This window comes from Clinocottus analis, unplaced genomic scaffold, assembly GCF_023055335.1.
Source record: "Clinocottus analis isolate CAN_PGR_092001 unplaced genomic scaffold, fCliAna1.0.p SCAF_9, whole genome shotgun sequence".
Lineage (NCBI taxonomy): Eukaryota > Metazoa > Chordata > Actinopteri > Perciformes > Cottidae > Clinocottus > Clinocottus analis.
The window spans coordinates 7,068,618-7,090,998 of record NW_027176251.1 but is presented as its reverse complement, the minus strand read 5'-3'; the positions used below and the strand labels follow the sequence as shown (position 1 = coordinate 7,090,998).

General features: G+C 42.8%; 1 protein-coding gene across 4 annotated transcripts; it reads left to right on the top strand.

The window, feature by feature from the left end:
• The first annotated feature begins 1,135 nt into the window (after positions 1 to 1,135).
• fam131bb (family with sequence similarity 131 member Bb) lies at positions 1,136 to 21,684 on the top strand. 4 transcript variants are annotated; one of them, XM_068570647.1, is made up of 9 exons: positions 1,136 to 1,387; positions 11,160 to 11,197; positions 13,658 to 13,693; positions 14,090 to 14,192; positions 15,667 to 15,891; positions 16,049 to 16,189; positions 17,785 to 18,095; positions 18,760 to 19,023; positions 19,995 to 21,684. In XM_068570647.1, exons 1-9 carry the CDS (start codon positions 1,360 to 1,362, stop codon positions 20,211 to 20,213), a joined length of 1,365 nt encoding a protein of 454 aa, XP_068426748.1. In that variant the 5' UTR covers positions 1,136 to 1,359; the 3' UTR covers positions 20,214 to 21,684. The 4 variants fall into 4 exon arrangements, with proteins under 4 accessions (XP_068426748.1, XP_068426749.1, XP_068426751.1 ...); XM_068570648.1 differs by lacking the exon at positions 13,658 to 13,693 and having other exon boundaries at positions 1,137 to 1,387; XM_068570650.1 differs by lacking the exons at positions 13,658 to 13,693; positions 14,090 to 14,192 and having other exon boundaries at positions 1,137 to 1,387.
• Positions 21,685 to 22,381: the final 697 nt, after the last annotated feature.

The window sequence follows — 22,381 nt, the reverse complement described above, 5'->3', positions numbered from 1 at the left end:
AAAACAAGAGTGACCACACGCAGCCCACCAGCCTCCACAGACATACAACCCTTCACTCTCCAGAAGGCTCCTGCGTCATTTACTGGGAAAACACTTATAGACACAGCACACATGAATTTGTAATCATCAAAGAGAGAGGGGCAGAGGGCTTCCCGGACAAAAAAGGAGTAAGAATAGAAAGTAAGACAGGCAGGTAGGGAAAATAAAGAAGAGTGCAGGTGTTGTTATGAAACAGGTTGTTACAGATGCAAGTCAAATGAGAGAGAGAGAGAGTGATGTATAAAAGAGCCACTTGTTTCCCCAGGAGAGACGATATGGTGGGAGAAAGGAAAGGATGCGAGGAGAGCAAATACAAAAAGAGGGAATCAAGGAAGACATGGGGGTGTGATTCAGACTGAACAGAAAGCAAGAAATAGATGCAGAGACGACTGGGGGCGGATCAATACTGAGGGACGACATAGAAGGAGGTGGAGACTCAAGCAGCGGCTTGACTGTGAAGGAAAACCCTCAGCTGTTTTTCCCCCCCATGATTGTTTAATATTGGCGTATGTGCATACATCTATTTATGTGAGAAAGGGAGGAGTTGATTGAGAGGAAGATGGAGAGAAGGGAGAGGAAACCGCTGCAGCACATTGTTAGGCTGAGTGCACACAGGAGAGGGAGACAGAGAGAGAATCCCCCATTTTAGCTCGACAATATTACGGCAGTGCAGATATATCTACAACAATGGCAGCCCGGCACTCTCATCACTATGCTATTGATCTTGTAGTGGCAACCCAATACACACAGTCAATCTGATTGTTGTTTTAACCTCTCATTAGATTAATGCCTATGGTTGCTTTGATCTTTCTCATTTACAAATTACCCAATCATATTGTTATTGTATGTCCCAGCAACGGAAATTGTTTAGATAAATGTAATAATGGCCCAAATTTGGATTGGATATCTCCTATAACAGATAACATATTGGTGATATTGATACCTGTTATCAAAAAAGAAGAAGAAGACATCTGTTTAAATAATACTAATAATGCCTCTTTGCATCTTTATTTAGTCCTAATCTATTACCCCCAGGCATACTGACTTACTAACCGGATCTCTTCTAAGACACTGCACCGGAGAGAGAGAAAGAGCAGGGGGGAGAGAGAGAGAGAGAGAGAAAGGGAGGGAGGGAGAGAGAGAGAGAGAGAGTGATCGAGCAAGCGCAGAAGGGAGAGAGAAAAAGAGAGAGAGAGCACAGGAGAGCAAGAAAAAGAAGCTAGAGCCGAGAGAACGAGAGAGTCGCAGGAGGAAGAGGGAGAATGCACGGTGTCTGGGTAACACTTCCTCGCTTGTATCCAGGGCCTTTGTGAATACACCATGGGATGCATCGGCTCCAGGACACTGAGTAAGCCTCGCTTCTCTTCCCTCGCTCATTGCGGACTAGAGGGGGGTTTGGGTGGGGGCGGGGGGAAGGATGAGGAAGAGGATGGGTGTCTTGCAGGAGTGAGGGTTTGTGTGGAGACTACGTATGGACAGGCTTTGTATATATGTGTGTGTGTGTGAGGTGCTCGCTTCTCTTTCAGTGCAGTGTAAAAGCAAGTTGTAGAGTTCTGGTCACAGAAGCTTATACACAGAATACAGGGAAGATGTCACAGACAATATGTGTTCAAATGTGCTAATGTGTGTGTGGTTGCATCCCCCACCTCCCTCCTCTCATCCGTTGATTTATGATGCTGTTTGGCAATATGTATATGTGTGTGAGTAGGAGGCAAAGAGGGATGGAGAGGAGAGGGAAACGCTGTGGTAGTGCTTATTTATAGGGCGGTATGTCTTGGAGAAAGAGAGAAAAAGGAAGGATAATGCCTTTGTCAGGGGCGTTTGCACAGTTTATTATTATTTGAATGTGTAATAGGGATGGAGGGAGATAAAGAAACGAGCAGCAGAGGAAGAATTTCAGCGCAGGCAGGCAGGGAGGAGGGGAAACGGACGGATGGCGATGGAGAGAGGGGGAGGGAGGGGCAAATACGTGCAGGCGAGGGGGGGATTCATGGTAGTTTTCAGGTGAGGACCCTCCTGGATCAACCCATAGATGACATGTTAAGGACAACCGCTAAGTAAGGAAATACTGGGAGGGGTATAGTCCTCTTTTAGTTGTTTGCATGAATATAGTTTAAATACATAGCAGTGCATAGTCCGGCCCTGCGTGTCCGTGTATGTATGAATCATGCTTAAAAGGTAAAAATAAACACAGACCTCCTTTGGTGTTAAATATTAATGAACCACTTAGCACATCAGGCTCTTTAACGTATTGGCGGCAGAGCATCAATCTGAACATGTATTTTACGGCACTCTGAAAAGTGCATAACCTTTCCAGGGGTCATGAATGTCAAAGCCAGGTTACAGACAGGATCTCCAGTGTGCTTGTGCCTCTTTTTATTATTTCTTTAACTAAACATCAATTATTGATGAATTGGACATTAAATGTATGTAGACTAGAAGGAGTACTCCAGTACATGACACAGTTTGGAAGGTTACAGTTAGATGAAGGCAGGTGATAAGCGAATACAGCAGGAACAGTGTTACAGAAGCTCAGGCAATGCATATTACAGTTTTTACATTTTCACATTGCCGAGCAGGAGAGAAGGCTAAGGTCCTCTGTCAACACTCAGGTTAAGGCAGGAGACCTGGCAAAGCCCAGAGACTCCAGCTGCTGCAACAATGTGATTGAAGAGGACAGGGGCCTTTTGAAAGGTGCCACATTAATCTGATTGTGAGCCACCTGAATACTAATGCTTGTTTTCATAGAAGTGATCAGAGATGCTCAAGATTTCAATAAGGTTGCTCCAGTAAAAGTCGTTTAGGATATAGGATAAGTGACAAAGCTGAAGAGCATAATCCCAACAAAGGAGAAAACAAAGAAGAAAACATGAAAGTACAAATCCAAAGTATCCTGTGTAAACCGTCAGACACTAGTAGTGGAGATTGTACATCTACTTGGCCAAAGCAAATGTTATCTTTAGCTCTGTGCACTGTAATCTAACATGAGTGTGCAAATAAACAGTTCTTAAGAGAAGGAGGATTAGGCGTTTCCAAGCAACTTGTGTGCCAGAGTCAGTGAGCATCAGAATTAGCAGCAGTCTAGAGGCATGGTTGTGTTTATCCTGGGTGAGAATGGCTTCAGTGTGTGCTATTGATCGGCCTTCTCAACTGCAGTCCACGCTGCCAAGCAGAGATCAACAGTAGCGGCAGCAGGACTGGGTCTGTCTCTGGATGGGAGTATCCCTGATGTACTGTATCTGTCTGCCCTCCGGTAACACTATCTCTCCCAGCTCCATCATATTTGAGAGTTTGATATCTCTTACACTGCTGTAGTATGGCAAAAATCATGCCTCTGTGTAAAGTTTCCTTTGTTTTGGATGTCATAGGGGATGTGCCACAGAAGACACTATGATGACATCTTTTTAGTAGCAGCAACACTAATAGAAACATTATTTTCCCCTAAGGGGACAACGCTTTACCCTACATATCACTTTTTATTAGACGGCTGGCAGTTTAGGTTTTCTCAAACAGAAAAACCCAGACGTAAAACACTCGAGGCCGAAGAAATAGCATCAAGGCAAATGTTGCAGACACCTTGCAGGCCATGAGGGTAGTTGTTCATACTGTGTGTATGTGTATGAGTTTGTGGTTGTTAACTCTAAAATGAGGGCTGACATGAATACCAGGATTGGTTGGGGTTTGTTCACTTTCAACTAAAAGATAAACCACTTAAAAAATAATTGAAAAAAAAAACACAATTAAAAAAAGTTTGTTTTACTTGCAATCAGGAAAAACAGTCTTCCATGGAACAATTGTAAATGTAAGCCTTTTATTATAAAAGGACATATTGAAATTAGCAGGAAAAATACATTTTGGGACATTCTATTTTGTTTTCAAAAGATATTTCGATAAAACGTCCCTACGTCCCGCTAACATGTTACATTTACGTGACTGGTTCTTATATAAGTGTGATGAAATATTGTGATGAGTAAAATAGACAAATATTCTTGGTGATTACCTGTTTTTGCAATGCTCCAGCAGTTTAAAGCTGTGTTTTAAAAAGTAAAAGAATCAGTTCACCAATAATCTACTGAAGTATAAAACCCTTATCATTGGAGTATACTGCATGTTATCGGTTACTTTGGGTTACGTTTCAAACCAATCCTTTTAGCATCTGCTTTAGCCAAGCTTCCCCTCACCACCACTGTTCAGGTGAAGACACAGGGATGTACAGAAGATGAGAGGTCTGCATCCATCACCCCTTCAGAGAGCTGAAGGCCTTGAGAAGCAGTCGATGGGAGTGCACATTATTCTTCCCCCATCAGCGAGGAAAAGGCAATGACATCCACAGCAAACTCACTACAGTCAGTGACTCAGCTTGTGTGTGCAGTACACAGCTTACATATGGTTCATTGAGAGCACTTTTCCACAGCTGCCAAACACGGGGTTAGTAATTCTGTTACTGCTCCATGATGTTGATCACATTTCTAGATGTAGTGTTGATAATGCTATCACCCATAATTGTGCTAAAAGCTGCTCATCAGAAGCATTTTTCCAGGTCGCCGTATACCTGTGAGTGCTGGAATCATTAATCACACTATAATTTAGGGCATTGTGTGCAGCGTGAAGATAACTGCTTTGGGTCAGGCTACAGTGGTGAAATTATAGATATGAATGTGGGACATTATGACAACTCTCCCCTGTGCTGTTTATAAGCAGACTCTATTTTCCTTTTCTCAAAGTTAGTTCTGGTAATGTGCCACACCTCTCACAGATCAATAAGTACTAATATACGCTGCTGTCTGTGTGTGTCTACTAACTTAATTGTCTTTGCAGCACAGAGTATCAAGTATCAAGTGAAAAGAAGCTGGCATCAAAAGTTTGGTCATATTCATTATCTTGTTTCTTGTTATTTGATCAGATCTTACATTAAAATATTGCCCATTTTAGACAGAAACTTGTATTGAGACAATATTTACATTTGACTTATTTTATTACATGAAGAAAGGGTTTACTGAAAGCCATGTTTATTTATAGAAAATCATGTTTCTATTTCTCAACATTAGGGTTGTCCTTGACCAAAGACGACTATATCACTCCTACGATTGGTGTCTAATCGATAAGTTGATTTATCCAATAGATCTGTAACACTTGATTTCTTCAGAAAGAATTGTACAAAAGCACAACTTCAAATCTTGTGTTTGCCAGAGTTGCGCTTATAGGTTTTTCGGAAACAAGTAATTCAACATGAAAAAGCATAAAAAATTATGAATCAATTAGGGGAATCTTAATGTAATCAACTAATCGATTAAGAGGGGGGCAGCTCAACTCAAGATACAAAAACATTTATAGTTTTGACATCATATAGAAGAAAAGAAAAAGAGCTCAGTACCCAGCTTGAGTGTCCGCATGCTCTCGTGTATGTATGTTTGTGTTCATGCATGGATGCATATGATCTCACTCCTGCTGCTATATTTATATGCACGTAGGCCCACGTGTGGGTGTGAATATATTATAGGCACCGCTGTTGCTCCCCCACTTTGTCCCATCACTTGTTTTGACACTGCATTACAAAGAGGGATTCCCTGTCATTCGATTCAAAACACCCCCACTATCACCGTGCCTTCACACTGATACCAAGTCCTGCATTTTCCAGTTTGCAGTCAGTCTGTAAACGGGCAAATCCGGCTATCGGAGATGGAGGCTGATTGATTGGCTCCTGTCCAGGTTGGAAAAGCCTTGCACACATGAACACATTCAAGGTGAATGACTCAGAGATGTAGTGCTTCAGAGACAAGGGGGACCTGATGGCCCTTACCTGTGTGTGTGTGTGTGTGTGTGTGTGTGTGTGTGTGTGTGTGTGTGTGTGTATACTCAAGGACTCCAATGTAGCACATAAAGCAGCATAGGGTCACACCTCCAGATTTATGTGAGTGCCGATGTGTCATATTCTCGACTGTGTGCTAAATGGTTTGCGTTGTCACATGATGCCACGTAACAAAACCTTATGGGAGGGGGACTGATTAAAGTGTATGTACATGTGTGTGTGCATGGGCTTGTCCTTGCACATATAATGTTCAGCCCGTATGTGGAAGATCAGAAATAAGAAAGAGGCCTGTGTGTGGGAGCATGATGGTAGGCGTTTCAGTAAACAAAGTGACTCAGCCACAGAGTGTGTTATGAAATTGAATAAAACTGCGAAAGAGAGAATTTCCTTTCTGCAATTTGATCCATGTGGGCATGTGTGAGTGTGTGTGAATATATGTGCGTTTTTGGATGCACTCCATAGCATTAGTGCGACACATGATGGTTGTCTCAGGTTGTCTGCAGCTACTAGCCACTTCAGTGCTAATAAAGAGAAAGGCCATGTTTCAAAGTAGAAGGGAAGATTCCTTTGAAAGCAAGAAAATAAAGATTTCCTGCATACAATGTGATGTCTGCTGTAGGCTTCACATAACTGGCTGACTTCCCCTGCCTCTGCAGGCTTTCTTCATATCATCTAAACAGATTAGGATAAAAGCACTTCTTCCGTTTCTGGGCTTAAAATTCATTATATATTTAGCAGGCCATTAGGATGTTTATGGAAATGATTGAGTTGATGATGCTGGGTTGAAGCTGCCTTTGCCAAGATACGACACGCCGTAGATGGCTAGATATGACAGTCAGTGCACCAATGATGGCTGTAACCTATTTACCCTGTATCAGTGATAACAAGCCAAATTCATGCCTGTACAGATTAATTAGGTGGTCTGGTCTGCCAATGACAGGGGCATGTGGCTTGGGATTGTCATTTCATCAAGTCAATGGCAGTAACCCATGCCCCTGCATGTGTGTGCATTATGTCCAGAGACACACTTAGACCAAACTCTCCCAACCATCTGGGCTCTGGTCCTCAGCTGTCAGCTGAACTCTGGAGCTCAGTCACCCGACATCTGCGCATATCGCAGCAAGAGGGCTGCTATCCAAACCGGTGCCCCATCCTGGCAACCAGCCTCACTGCAGCTGTCATGGTAAACACTCACCAAGCACCCTGGTTTCCTCTGAGCTATTGCTGCAGGGCACTGGAAGTACAAAAAGACAGATGACTCTCAAATGCTTCCCACTTCAGTAGGAGCCGTCAAGCCACCACAGTCAGAGCTGGAGATGACAGTGCAGCCGCTGCAGATCTCTAGTTGTTCGTTACGCTCGGCCGCTCCCTCCTTTTTCTCCTCCATCTCCCTGCCCTTCCTTCATGACTCCTTCTAGCTCCTTCTCGTCTGCTGAGCTAAGCCTGGATCCCCTATGACCGCAGGGGGGTATCCAGCGCTGCACCGCTGTGTGTGCGAGGGCAGAGGGAGAGCGCCAAGGGAAGAAAAGCTGGCTCAGAGCTCTGGTCATGTGTTCTGTTGTTGTTGCTGTTTCCTTAAAGAGGGATCCTGCCCGCCTCCTCGGAAGCAGAATTACGCATTCGCTTACTGTGCTGCTGAGAGCTCAAGAGCATCACCTTCCCCGGGTGCAGAAATACAGAGTTTGCCACGGATTAAGAAATCACAGAGATTCTGGATAATGAATAGTACTGAACCATCATCTATGCAGATATTGTAAGAACTATAAACAACTAATCACAGCGTGGTATAGAATCTCATACCCTCGTGGCTTACTTCACAAATAGCACATGCTTTGATGTAATCTCACATGAGGCACACACAATTGTATGCATACAGCTACAAAGGGACACACAAACTGTACTTAATGTTTCTGGTACATTGCTGTGGGAAGACTGGAGGGCTTCCTAATGGTGTTTTGCAGCCTATACTGCTGCCGTCTAGCAAACTCTTGGGCCATACTGTGACTCATATGTGGAGGGGGGGGTGAATGTTAATCGACTAATTGGACAAACAAGGCTGAAGGATGCAGATGGGAGAGACCGAGAAAGCTGAAGCAAGAGAGAGAAAAAGGAGAAGAGAGGAAGTGGTATTGTGTGTGCCCTGTGCCTGTATGTTGCTGTAGGCTTGCTATATGTGGGCGTGCATATATGTTCATGTATAGTTTGTGTTTGCAGGGCAGATTTTTAACCCAGATGGGGAATAAATCTGGGACAATCTCTACCGCCCAGGCAGAAAACGAGACATCTCTCTGTCTGACTGATATCAACCCATATGTAACCACCTCACACCGCGCTCTACAGTGCCAAAAATTAAACACCCCCGACTAATTATTCTGAGGTCACCCAGAGTTCATTTTTAATAGTGAAAGTAGTGCTTGAATATAAATGCATCCACTCTCCCTGACAATGGCAAGTCCTGATGCAGTTGTTTCATTATTTCCGCTGTTTGGATGGTGACGATCAGCTGATCCTACTTTGTTTTTTCAGGAGCGCTTTGCTCACACTGACGGCCCCTCACAGGTTATAGCGTGAAGGTTGATTTTGAGCAAAACAGTGAGTTCTGTCTACAGCCGCTGCTTGTGCTTTTAAACACGATTAAAACGCCTAGACTGTTAAAAGCTTGATTGGCTGTGTAGCTGCCATTTGTTGGGACTGGGGCTGGGATTTGCCCTTGAATGGTGTAATTTGTCACAAGTTAAGTTGCTTTAAGTAATGTACATTATGTTTCTAAAACAGTCTAAATTGAATTTCACAGAAAGAAATATTTTCTGTATGAAACATGTCAGGACGTTAACATCAGTGAATAAAGGCATGTTTGGCTCACTGAACCTCTGAAAATAGAACACCTTCTGAACCGGGCGCCCACACATTGCAACTAACACGAGATACATTCATGTAGCAACATAATCATATACCCACATAACAGGCTTAAAGCTCATGATAACCATTTTTACCGAAACAAAACACAAATCCAACACCAACCCAAGCAACGAAACGAACATGCATGCAGGCATGATGGTGCTAAGAAAGCGCTGCTAGAGACTTTGTTACTTCACTAACTCACTGAACAAGCAGCCGAAAAAGATAGAATATAAACTTCCCTTTATGCGGTCAGAACCATAAACTATGTCTTACCTTTGTTGAGTTGTGATCAAAAGCGTTGTTCAAGAAGATTTTAACGCTGCTGACGGCTACTCCAATGTCTCTGGTCAATTTTTTGAATAGATTTCAGCCTTGCTTGTGAAAATAGAGTCTATGTCTCCATCTTGTGGACTCATGCACTCACTGCACTCATCTTAAAGATAATGGTCTTCAATAAAGGCATGAGCTGGTCAAATAGACAAATGGTTCTCTTTGAATGGGAACATGCATAGCGACCTGGTTGACTCTATTAAGATGAAAATAATACCTGGAGTGACATGCAAATTAAATTAAATAGTTTTACAGTACCTTATGATGGCCAATCTACTAAAACCTCTTCAACTTTGCTCTCTGCTTGACTACATTAGCATCCGTCTGTGCACAGTTAATGTTCAGATATTGTGATATGGGTTGTGAGAAGTTTTGGGCAGCAGAACTTAATGGACCATAATACACACAAAAAGATTGCATTTTGTATTTGTCTCCCTATTTCTAAACCTGGAGCAAATGGTTGATACTTTTATTCATTTTGGACATTCATTTTACCAGTTTTGTTTTACTTGGCACTTGTTGGCAACAAGGAAATTTACTTTAACGGATGGAATTGGTGGCGTCCCTTTAAAATAAATTCACCCTGGTCAATGTACAACCAAACCTATTTATACATTCAGGAACTTTATGTGCAGCTCCAGAGGTATTCTGGGAAAAATAAGGACCACAACACAAAGTGGGTTGAGGGAAACTAGGTCAAACTAAATGGGAAATAAAACACTTGATCACTCCTATAAGTTAACTCCTCAAACATATTCAATATCACAGACTGATGATATAATACTGACTACTGAAAGAAGAAGACCCCAGGTTTGAGAACTATATTAGTATACAAATGAAGCGAGGTGGTCCTGATTTGTAGTTGAAATACCCTCCCTTGTTCATTCTAGAAACTGACCCTCTTCACTTGCAAGAGGGTCAGTTTCTAGAACAAAGTCTGTCCCTTGTCTCCTGCCCTCGCAGTGATCTGATGCGACTGGATGGAGTTCAGAGAGAAGGGTAATATCTAAGACCCAACAGAGACAGAATGGAGCTGATGTTTCTGAATCACTGGGTCAGTGGGTCACAGACATTACTGGACATCCAGAGAGCCAACAACTCTGTGTTTTCTCAGAGATGCAGAGGACTCGCTCATGATTGCCAAATGCAGCTTTGATTGGCTCAGCAACACACACACACACACAACCACACACACACACACACACACACACACACACACACACACACACACACACACACACACACACACACACACACACACACACACAGAGTGCTGACATAGGAGCGAGCCCCTCTGAGAGTTGCACACAGACCCTTTGATAGAGAGAGCAGGCACCTAGAGACTGACGCTGTGTTTAAACTCCATTACCAGTACAGTCTCGCTAATTAAACCAATGTTTTAATTAGGATTTGGACAGCCAGGATAGAGGAGGGATAATAACGTTCATTTATCCAACGGAGAGCGTCTATTTCAGATGACTCCCATCTGCAGTGTGCTGGTGGATGGCTTTGTGTATGATCTGCTACTGACTCCTTGCAGGTGGGATTTACATATAGGTCATTAAAGAGAGACTTTAAGAAAGGAACTCTATCAGAAAGCTCCCCTGGAGTCTAGTCGCCAGACGCTGGTGGTGGAAGAGTGAAGCCTGCACGTGGTTGATCTCTCACATTTAAACCAATTTGATTTTTCCACACAATGTAATGTGGGACAGAATATATTTTACCAGACAAACGCTTTTTTCAATTACAATTTAAATTGGTTCATATATTTGACACCATGAGAGGCTTCATTTGATTAACTTGAAGTACTCCGGTACTCAAGACAAGTATGTCCCAGATTTAAATTAGAAGTGGGAAGTTTATGCACATTGTAGGAACTGTATTCATTTTTGTCAATGTTGTGGAAACCTTAATCACACATGTACTTATTGAAGTACTCTGTTGGAAAGACAGTAATCCACTATCTGTATCAATGTGGTTTTATCAGTTGTTATCATGTTTATTATGTAACATTTTGAGAATTCATTTTCCTTCTTTCTTCCCTCTCTCTCTGTTCTCTCTTCCTCTACTCTGCTGTCAGCGGGAGAGAGCGTACCAGTCCAGAAGGATGGGGAGCAGGTAAGACCTCAGTAGTCCTTCTGGCTCACCCCTCTGGTTGACCTTTCCACTCCACCTGAGAAACCAACATGGCTCTGGATTTAACCAGCGACATGAGAAGCTACAGCAGCTCACCTCACCAGCTCTCTGTCACGCGAGGTGCCAGTGCTTATGCTGAAAGTAGCACATGCATCATGTCAATGTCAGTGGCTTAACTTCCACTACAGCTCCCCGCCCATTTGATGGGGTGTTGTAGCTGGAAGACTGAACAATAACGGTTTGGTTGGCATAAAGCTGTTGCAATGACTACCGTCGCTTGATATCCATCGGACAGGGTCACCGCTCAGTGCTGGGTCAAAGAAAAAACAGAAAAAAGCATCACTCTCTCTTTCTCCAACTTCTTACACACCATATCTTTTTATCTCTCCTCTCCTTTTCACTGGTCTCCTCTGCTGCTGCTTTTCTAACCCCATGCTCTAAAACTGACCCATCTGAGACAGGACACAGGAGAGGAAACCATTTTGGACTAAAATATAGAAAACTCTACTTTTTCATCAAATGTACTGTGGACAGAATCCATCATTTATTTATGCATCGTGGCCCAGAATGCCCTTCAGTCTTACAGAGTGGGACAAAACAACCACACACACACGCACGCGCGCGCACACACACGCACGCGCGCGCGCGCACACACACACACACACACACACACACACACACACACACACACACACACACACACACACACACTAGTGTTATCGGGGCTATTAGAAGTAACAGGAAAAGCTGCTTCAAGAGGTCCAGCTCTACCACTCAACTGTGGTAAATCTCTCATCAGACCCACTCCTGTGGAGAGAGAGGAGGAAAGAAAGCGGGAGACTCAAAGAACCAAGAAGTGGAGCAACGAATAGATTTACGGAGGAAAATAAGTGAAGAAAAGAACAGAAAGAGGCTGAAATCGACTAAGATGAGTTACACGCATGATGGAGATTTTGAACACCACCTTGGTGGTCGCTCCCTCATTATGTCAATTAGCATTAAATAACCTGTTCTTTACATTTAACAGCCTGTTGACCAACAGTGATAAGTAACACGGTAGACTATTTATTCAAGCATTGTTTTTGAGGCGCAGGAGAGAAGGAATAAAACCATGGAGCGTAAATCCAATGTTAAAGCTTAGAGGATTGATGCCACACTAATGTTGTAAACATGATGCTAGCTTAGCTTAGTGTATAGACTGAGGGCGTAATAGGTTAACTATTCTGTTTCTGTCCATGGTTAACACCACATCTAAAGCTCCCTAATTAATATGCTAAGGTTGATCTTTCCTAAATGGAGGTTTTGTATGTGCACTTTTTCTTGGCCGAGCACCTAAACTTCCTGAAAACAGCAAGAACATTTTTGTACAGGTTAAACAAAACATGATATGAGTTTTGGAGGCGACGGGAGGCGGATGTTGTTACCTTTGGACCGAGCGGTCCCCCTTGTTACCAATGTTTGTGCTGAGCTAATCTAACCAGCTGCTGGTTCCATCTTATTTACCATACAAAGGAGAATCCCAACCATTCAATCCCAAGGAGGAAGTATCCCATTGAGTAAAGGATCTGAATACTTCTTCTGTAACGGCTGCAGTGCTTCAAATGTATAAAAATGAAGACACAGCTTGGACAAATTAATTTAATTACACACAAAAAATCAGTTTGAGAAGATTTTTGTGTGACAAATGTTAGGGACCAACATTCCCTTCCCCCATATTGTTTGTTTTACTAATTTATTTCTGCTCAGTCTCGACTGTGCAGATCGCCAGGTAGCGGAAATATTTGAGCACGACCACTAACATACTAGCGTCGCTGGTCCAGTTAGTGTAGAGAGCAATGGTGATGCAGCGGCTGCTGCTTATCTGCTTTGTCCCCAGGATATATGCCCTCCCCCCCCCCCCCCCCCCCCTCTCTCTCTCTCTCTCTCTCTCTCTCTCTCTCTCTCTCTCTCTCTCTCTCTCTCTCTCTCTCACACACACACACACACACACACTCCACTTCCTCCTGATAGCCCAGTCCCCTGTCTGTCTACAGCATCAGATACCGTTTGAGACAGCACTGACGTCTCACTCTTTTCTGCTGTCTTTCAGTGTTTTTGACAGCACTCACTCATCCGTAGCGTATTCACTCTGCTCTACATAACCAAGCAAATATACTGATCCCTGTTCAATTCCTCCCCTTTTTCCCTGTCATTCCGGTCCTTGACTCTTGCCTTCTTCGTTCCTGGAAAATCCTGTGTATCTGTCTCACTTCTTACCCTCTCACCTCTCTCATTTCTATTCCTCTGCATGTCCGATGCGCATTTCCTCCTCTGTCCCTCCTCTCTTCGTCCTCTCCTATTTCCCCCGCCATGCATGTCAATGTTCTCTCTGTCCTGTCACTCTCTTACTCTTTCCCGCTCCTTCTTTCCCCAACCCTCCCTCTTCCTACTTCTCTTCCTCAGCATGGACGTTCAGAATTTTCATGGGAAGGAATCAATGTAAGTGTTGTGACACCATTCCTTCATCTACTAATTTTCTTCCTCTATCTATTGGTTTCCTTCACCTGTTTTGATTTAACTCACCCTTTAGTCATGAGCGTTTTCCTCCTCATGACCCCCTTCCTACTTTGCCTTACCTTTTCGGTTTATTTTAGTGGTACACGGTTGTGAGCACAAGCAGAATGACTTATTGGTGCAGAATGAAAGGACACCCAGGATTTGGGTAATGCAGATGTTTATCTTTTGTATTAACCCAACATCTTCATCATTTGTCTCCACTCACTCTCTCTAACACACACTGTCTCGATGTCTTTGTGTGCCCTGTCACACTTCCCATACTATCCTTTTCTCCACACTTTTTCCCCTTCTCCATTCCTCTCTCTTCTCTCCTTCTAGCTGTCTATGGAAGACACCACATCAATCCTGCCTCGACTCAAGAGGAATTCAAATGCCTACGGCATTGGGGCTCTGGCTAAGTCTTCTCTGTCAGGTGTGTCAGGTGTGTGTCTGTGCTGTAACTGGTAAACCGACCCCATGTTGGCTCGTCCCTAAGCGGGTTCTGGAGTCAGCATGGTACCCAAAACGGGTTCCCCTCTATCACTTCCACTCCTCACTGTGATAACACTCGTCAATGGCTCCTCCTGTGCCATTGATGTAATTAATTCTACATGAAACCACAAAACAAACACACAAACAGTGCATCATCATACATCTTGTTGCTCTAAGAAAAGGTGAGTGGTGAGTGGGAAGTGTAGTTTTTTTTGGTAAGTGGTTGTAAAACTGTGTTGTCCTGAATTAGTATGGATGTTTTGAACCGTGTAAACTGCTGTGTTAAACAGATTTCAGTGCAGTCTAGTGCAAAGTTTCTGGTTTAATCCAGCTGTCTTGTGCAGTGTGGTTTATTTGAGTGCAGTGAAACGTATTACAGTGCAGTTAAGTGCAGTGCAGCCATACTGTGTGGTGTTGTACAGATTTGTCCTGTAATTTATTCAATTTATTCATGAATCTCATCTTCATTCGCCACCATCAGAGAGAATCAAGCAACCAGGGACTTACAGTATCTGTCATCATGTGTTGGTCACATGAAATATGGAGCACAGCCATTATGCTGTTATCAGCTCGTGTCAGCGTGGTAGCAGGAAATTAATTTCATCTTCAAAAGATGTTCTGCATGGTTTGCATGAGTCAAGTTCTCAGACAGACAGCGAGGAGAAAGAGAGCAGTTTTCTGCTTACCCGGCGCAGCTTAGCAGAGGTGTGAAAGCTGTTATGTCAACATGCCAAGCTCTCATTACTTATGCCACACAACCACCTCACCCCAATTAACCTATTCCATCCCATGATGCACCTTTGTCAGACAGGACACATTCATTCCCTCCTCTCTTCTCCTTGTAGCCCATACAGGCGATGGCTAAGTCTCATTAAATACATGCATGTCACCCACACAACCATTCGTCATTTAGCTTTCCGAGATCCGTGTGTATGAAGGCCCTCACTGAGCTAGGACTGGACAGACAGTGTGTTTCTATATTGGTTTATCTTTGTTGGAGCAGACACTAGTCAATTGACCATTTTTGTTCCCCAAACATCATCAAGGGATTTGGTTAACCCCATTCTTAATCTTACATAACTATAATCATACATACATATGATACATACACATATACGTATACATAGTTTCACAATTTCTGATCCGCCTCCATTGTAATCATCAATCATACATTAAAGATATAATTTGATAAACTGTCCAATTTCATCCTCCCACATCATTTTCATCCACTGGATATCCATAGTTTCATAAACCATCTCAGCATCCACGACCAAAGAACAAGAACACACTTGATAACATATCTTATGTCTGTCTCTCCTCTTTCTTTCTCTTTGTCCATCCACCATTTTACCCTCAAAACAACACACTGCTTCATTTCCTTCTCCCTCATCCTCCTCTGTCTGCCATGTCTTCTCCACCACCAGGTGTGAGCCGCACCATGAAGGAGCGGGTGACCAAGCCCACAGCCATGGCCCAGGGTCGCGTCGCCCACATGATTGAATGGCAAAACTGGAGCATGACCACGGTGGGTGCAGGTGGTGTCCCCATGCCCCGCATCACCACCCAGGAGCGGGAGAAGGAGCGGCGGCTGGAAAACGACGCCTACAGTGACCTTAGTGAAGGAGAGAAGGAGGCTCGTTTCACTGCAGGTTGGAAACACAAGACAGACGCTCCACAGAGCCTCATGAACCGTCATCTGCAGAATTATGAGCTTCTAATCTCACTTTGTGGGATGTATGCCAGTTTACTTAATACGATGCAGGTCCTTACAATGACCCGAGCTTGTCCTTTCAATCATGGCCTCAGGTCTCCTGCAGCAGTTTGCCATCACGGAGGCGACACTCATGGCCTGGGGATCGATGGATGGAGGGAGCCCGCGGTCGGGCTCAAACCAGGGCAGTATGGCTCATCTGAGTGAGCTCAACCAGGAGAGCATCAGCAGTCGAGGTAAAGGACTACAAAGAACTACAAATATATCTGCAGCTGAAATTCAAAGTGGCCTTTGTTGCAGAACAATCTATACATGTGCGTGTAAGCTAAATTGTATTTTACAAAGGATTATTAGCATACTAAGAAATACATTGTAATTGTAAAAGATAACCAATTAAAAGTAAAGCAGTATTTTTTTTTTTATCAAAGTGTACTTTGTTAAAAGTAGTCGTTGTGCAGGATAGTTTCCCTTGTCAGAGTTATTTTGTTACATTTTAATTGCGAAGGAAGTATTGTGTTTAGCTGATGGAATTAATGAAATTCTTTCTATTTTAGGAACTGTTGGGTTGTTGAATATTGCATCATATTATGTTCTTTGATCATATGTGTTCTCGATCTCGATCGTAGTATCTTTCAAATAAATCTTGTGTAGTAAAACATTTGAATGAAGAAGAAGTATAAAATAACAAAAAATGTAAATACTGAAGTGAAGTAGAAGTACCTCAGAACTGTACTTAGGTGTAGTGCTTGAGTAAATACACTTTTCCAACACAGGCATACATCATATTTAGTATATGTTGTGCATTATTCATATATATGTTGATTACATATGTTAGGCCGCGTTAAAACAGTGTGTGGGTGCAGAGAAGCAGCTTGCAGGATAGCATGTGTCATGTTGCTAAGTAATGAGAACATACTGTTCCATCTCTTCTCTCCAGGCTGGAAGGCAAGCTCATTATTAAGTTCACATTTCCAACATGGTCTGTTGGAAGGTAAACCCAGACACTGTAACTGTATAAATAAAGATTTTGGACATGTTTATTCCACAGCACTGCAAACCTCTTCTCATGAAGTTAGAGGTCCAGATGATTATAATGAGCATGTTGATTTGTATTAGGCTAATCAATCTATGATGCTTCATTAATGGATTCGCATCAATTCATAAAATAAACTCTTAGTGCAGGGTTAAAATGTGTGTCTGCTTTTTTCCCTCGGGCCCCATTTATGCCTTTTCCTCTTGAGAAAAAGATAAACTGCACCAAATCAAGGCTGCGACTGCATTATACAGTTTGACACAAGTGATGAATCAACAGTGGAAGGTGTGCCAGTGTTCACACTGTAATCGGTACATCTAGCTGCTGTCATAACACTTACTCAGCCAACATGGATATTTTCTCTGCAGTAAGTGAGTTTTCTTTCATCGAACCTCCTTTTTCTGCTCAGCAGGCCGGATCACAGCCAAAAATGCAAACTGATTTGCTCTAGTGTGCTTTAAACTCTTCTTAATTGTATGATAACAGCTGAAATCATATTACCCAACACAATTAAAGGTTCAATTGTCGCTCATTAGAGGGATATTTAGCAACGTATACAAAATAAAATGCTGATGCTTTACCAGACCTACATTTTGGGTTTTAGTTCTGACAAAGGTCTGAGTTCAAAACAATCAGTGTCACATCAGGATTTCACTGGTTTTATATTTGTTGACATTATGAAGATAATACAATCAGAATTTTTTTTTATTGCACTTTTTGTGACTAAAATGTGACCAAAACATGTCAAATGTAACACGTACCTCTAATAACAGCTGCTACCTTTTCCATTTCTTCCAGATCAGATATTGCATCACTCCTCAGCAGAGGTGTGGCCTCACACATACGTTGCCCAGGGCCACTACTGCCTCTCCTCCTCCGATGCCTGGGAGCCGATCAACAACGATCCGTCCATCGTAGCATCTCCCCCTGCTGGCTCCTATGTTATGGGGACTGATGGATATGATGGGCAGGCAGCGGCTCGCTTCCTGTCGCAGCAACAGCAGCAGCAGTTCACTCTCCAGCAGCAGAACCAACTACAACAGCTGCAGCAGATCCAACAGATCCAGCACTACCAGCAACAGCAGCTCCTGCAGTATCAGCAACAACAGGTGGAGTCTCACTTCTCTGGGAGGGACACATGAGAGTTATTAGATTGCATATCATCATGCATGAATGTGATGAGCAGTCCTTAATAAGAGTCAGGAGGTTGTTTGAATTCAGAAGAGTGGGTCAAAATACTGTAGCTCAAATCTGAGTTACTTTTAAGATATTCTTTCTCCTTAGAAAACGAAGCCGTTAAAACTCGAACACCAACTAATCAGTTACAGTGTTGTTTTTATGTTGAGTGGGAAAAGGCTTCCTTGACCTTGGAAACAATACGTTAACACAACAATCTGGATTCATTCTTTCACAGTTCTTTTTTAAGTTTCTCAATTTATTGTGGCTCATACAATACTTTACTTTATAGGTCCATTGTTTCCTATACTTCCCTAGAAAAGAACTGAAACATTACTCCAAATCAATAATACAATTCCTGGAAAGGAAAATGTAATTTGGTAATAAATATATGACATCACCGTATCACCTGATACAACCTCAGTATTGATCACTGTCACAGTGAGAAAGAGGAAGTCCTACACTGTAAACAACTATTGTATTGACAGCCGACTTGACCCTCTGTGTAATTAGTCAAACTGCTTGATGCCGTGTGTGTGTGTCATGCATAGACTCACACCTCAGCTCTCTAACTCTTCCTCCTCACCCTGTTTGTAGTCGCTGGAGCACAGGCTGCACAGCGCCAACCACTCTTTGCAAGCTACGCCCAACAGCACCATCCACAGCCTGGTCCATTCCGTTCACCCGCCATTGGTGGATCTGTGGAACACGGGGCAGATGGAGGCCTACCAGACGGACGCCGGAGGCTACATCGGTGTGGCGGCGGTGGTGGAGCCGAGCCTCTGTGTTCCCTCTGCAGAAGATATGGGAACAGAGCACTCTCCGCTACTGGAGCAGCAGGAGGAGGAGGAGGAGATAAAGGTGAGGTGAGGGGGAAGGGGATTTGATTACATATAATTACATCCTCAGTGATTCATACTTCCTCTGTGAAGTGCCAAAGCACTGTAAAATACCATACTGGTATTACTACCCTGGTATATAGTATATTCCATGAACTACAATTCATGTATCAGTTATTATTTTTCAAATTATTTCGTAAGTTTATGTATGTATGTATGTATGTATGTATGTATGTATGTATGGATGGATGGATGGATGGATGGATGGATGGATGGATGGATGGATGGATATGCGTTGGTTTCAATTCATGCCTGTATAGTATGAACCAGTGCTGAAATTACTGACTGATTAATCAGTTATTTGACGCAGTAGTAAGTCAAAAGTGATGTAATTGTTGCATACAACTGAGACTCCACAGGTTAAAACAGTTGGACAATGTCTTATGTGGTGTTTAATGGAGCTTTCCAAAGAAAGTAAGGAACGGAAATATAAGTATATCAGAAAGCCTTTTCTAAACTGCAAAGTTGGGTTTTAAAAAAGTGAGCATTTATAAGTAACATTTTGGATATTGTAGGATCCTGTTTTTGCAGTTTGACTGACACTGTGGCTTCGACTGTGATTGTATCGATTAATTGTGAGTCCTTTATGGAAATGCATAAAGCTGAATCTTCCTTCGAGCACTGACAAGAAAGAGTTTACAAACCAATAATAATGTTCAATACATTTCCATCATAAACAACTAAGTGGCTGTGATGGATTAACCATTTCAAGCAAATCTGTGAATTCTTTCCCAGTTGATCCTCTTACTCTGCTGGTTGACCTGAAAGATGAAGAAGTCGATAAACCTTTGGAAGTCTGTCGGCAAAAATAATATAAGACTTGTAGTAAATGGGATAAAACATGCACACTCACCAGTATGCACCCCTACTTATATTACAATTACTTAGAGATGTTTCCTAAAGCGTCTGTGTGTCTCTGTCTGTCCTGATTAGGAGGATGAGATGACACTGTGCATGGAGCCAGAGTTGGCCTCGTTGACTCCGCCCACGCAACAAGGGGACGCCTCTGGTGGCAGTAGTCCGGGGCAACCGCCGGCAGAGCCAATCACAGAGCGGAAGTCCTCTGATGTGACCTCCAGCCTCCTTCAGACGCTAGAGGCTAAGGACGAGTCGGAGGGGCAGGGTCCTGCCGCTTCAATGGCAACCAACTGAGAACCTGGGTGTCAAAAGACTACGTATTACAAACTGACCGGAGAGTCAGCGAGGAATGAGCGTAATAATACAATATATATCTATTAATCTGTTACTTTTCAGGTATCAAAAACACAACTTTTTGGTTGCGAGATGAATTGGTGAGAATAAGATTTGGAGACGGACTCACAATGAGACAAGAGCTGATGCAACAAAGGACACCTATTTCTTTGTAGGCCTTACATCCCAAAGGTATAATTGAAGGGAGAAGTGAGGATGGAGAAATGAGGAGAAAGAGGAGGAGGAAGAGGAGGAGGAGGAGAAGGAGGAGGAGGAGGAAGAGGAAGAGTAGCGGGAGGAGGAGGAGGAGGAAGGATCGCACTGACTGACTGAGACATTTTCACCAGGAAAACGAAACCATGTTGAGACGAAGAGGAGGGGAAAGGAAACATGCATGCTTTTTTTTGAAGACAAGCAACATGACCCTGTCATCGCTTACAATTATAATGAAAAATCTATCATAATAAAACATTATAATAAGAATAATTTTGTAATAAAGCAAAAAAAAAAGAACAAATCTATGTATAAGTGTATGATAAGATATAACAGTTTTCCTACGGGAGAAAATCTCTGTTTACAGCTGTTACTCAACATATTAGATCAAATTAATTTCCCTGTTGCATCGAACACATACAGTATACTTTCAAAATGGCAACCCAAACAATGTCACATGCAATTCAAAGTAAAAATAAGTCAGCATTTCAGTGAAATGCAGATGAACCCTCTAAAATAAATACTTCTATAATGTTTGTGGCACCAAGATGCCCGAGGCACAACCCAGGGACAGGCCTGTCCTGCTGACTGCACACACTAAACTGCACAGATAAGGATTGTACTGTAAAATAGTGTGCTTCCTACTGTCTCTCTGTATGCATGTTTCTTCAGAGCACTATGGAGTACCTGTACTATACAGCACTGTATAGACTTTGCACTGAACCATAGTATCCCAGGTGTGGCCACAGTGGGCCTGCGGTGAGTTTCATGACGGAGAAATAAAGACAAAGCTGCATAAGCGAATCTCTTTTGCACTGATGCAATCCAACAAATCAGAGGTTGCCTTTGGACTGTTGACGTTACCCAGTTCCCACTCTGACAACCAAAACCGAGCCACTTGACAACACAAACCCTCAGCTGCTTTTTTTTTTTTTTTTTTCCATAGACGTACGTAGTCGAGGATGATAACCACTACTTGAATGTACTGGAAGACACATGGCAGTACATGAGCGTTTGTTTTTGATGTCTCCTCGCGGTCCACATGGGAGAGAGTCTTTCTTAAGAAACAAACGAGTCTTTCAAACGTGTGGGAGGATGCTGTTGAAAACGGATTCACTGCTGGCTCCACCACTCCACACACACACACACAACACACACACACACACACACACACACACACACACACACACACACACACACACACACATACACACACACACATATCTAAATTGTAACCAGCAATAGACAGACAAAACACTGGGTTCCCAACAGACCAGTGTCAGCTCTGTCGTATAGATGTAAATAGTCTAAGTATATAAAAATCGCCTCTCAATCACAGTCACAGCTGTTAGAGTACAGTATGATTTCTTTATTTTTTTACACCTCTAAGTCCCACTTGATTTTGGGATCATTCTCAAGCTTGCGATTTAGGCCTGAATTTAGTTTTTCATACCACTCCACGAAGACAAATGAAACGGAGGAATGTGTGTATTGTAAATAGAGAACGAGTGTTTTATCCGCCGAGTCCATCTAGGAGGGAAACAAAGACGGACTGTCGTAGGTCCGAGTTCACGGGAGGAAATGGCATCCTGTGTGCTGCTCAATCAGCCAATCAGGGAATAGAACAAAAGACTAAGATTGAAGACTTGAGCCGAATAGATTGGTGTCTTCCTGCTCATTGTGATTAATGTGAAGCAGCCGCCTGGAGTGTGACAGTGATTCTAATAATGTTTGAGGAAGCAGGTTGTCATTTTTTTGTTTCTTCTTGCTTTCACCAACGAAAGACTGGGTGTTTTCCAGCGAGGACGTTAAACAAAGTGAAGAAACACACAACCTGATTTGATCTTTTTTTTTCTCCGTTGGGAAACACCCTTTCAACTCAATTTGATGATTGTGTGAGAAACTTTTAAGATGAA

What these genes read in the sequence shown, in the direction of transcription:
- fam131bb (XM_068570646.1), top strand. Translation starts at nt 13,565, where the DNA reads ATGCATGTCAATGTTCTCTCTGTCCTGTCACTCTCTTACTCTTTCCCG. An exon ending in TTTCATGGGAAGGAATCAAT is followed by an intron (nt 13,694 to 14,089) that starts GTAAGTGTTGTG and finishes CTCTCCTTCTAG; the next exon opens with CTGTCTATGGAAGACACCAC. An exon ending in TGCAGTATCAGCAACAACAG is followed by an intron (nt 18,096 to 18,759) that starts GTGGAGTCTCAC and finishes CCCTGTTTGTAG; the next exon opens with TCGCTGGAGCACAGGCTGCA.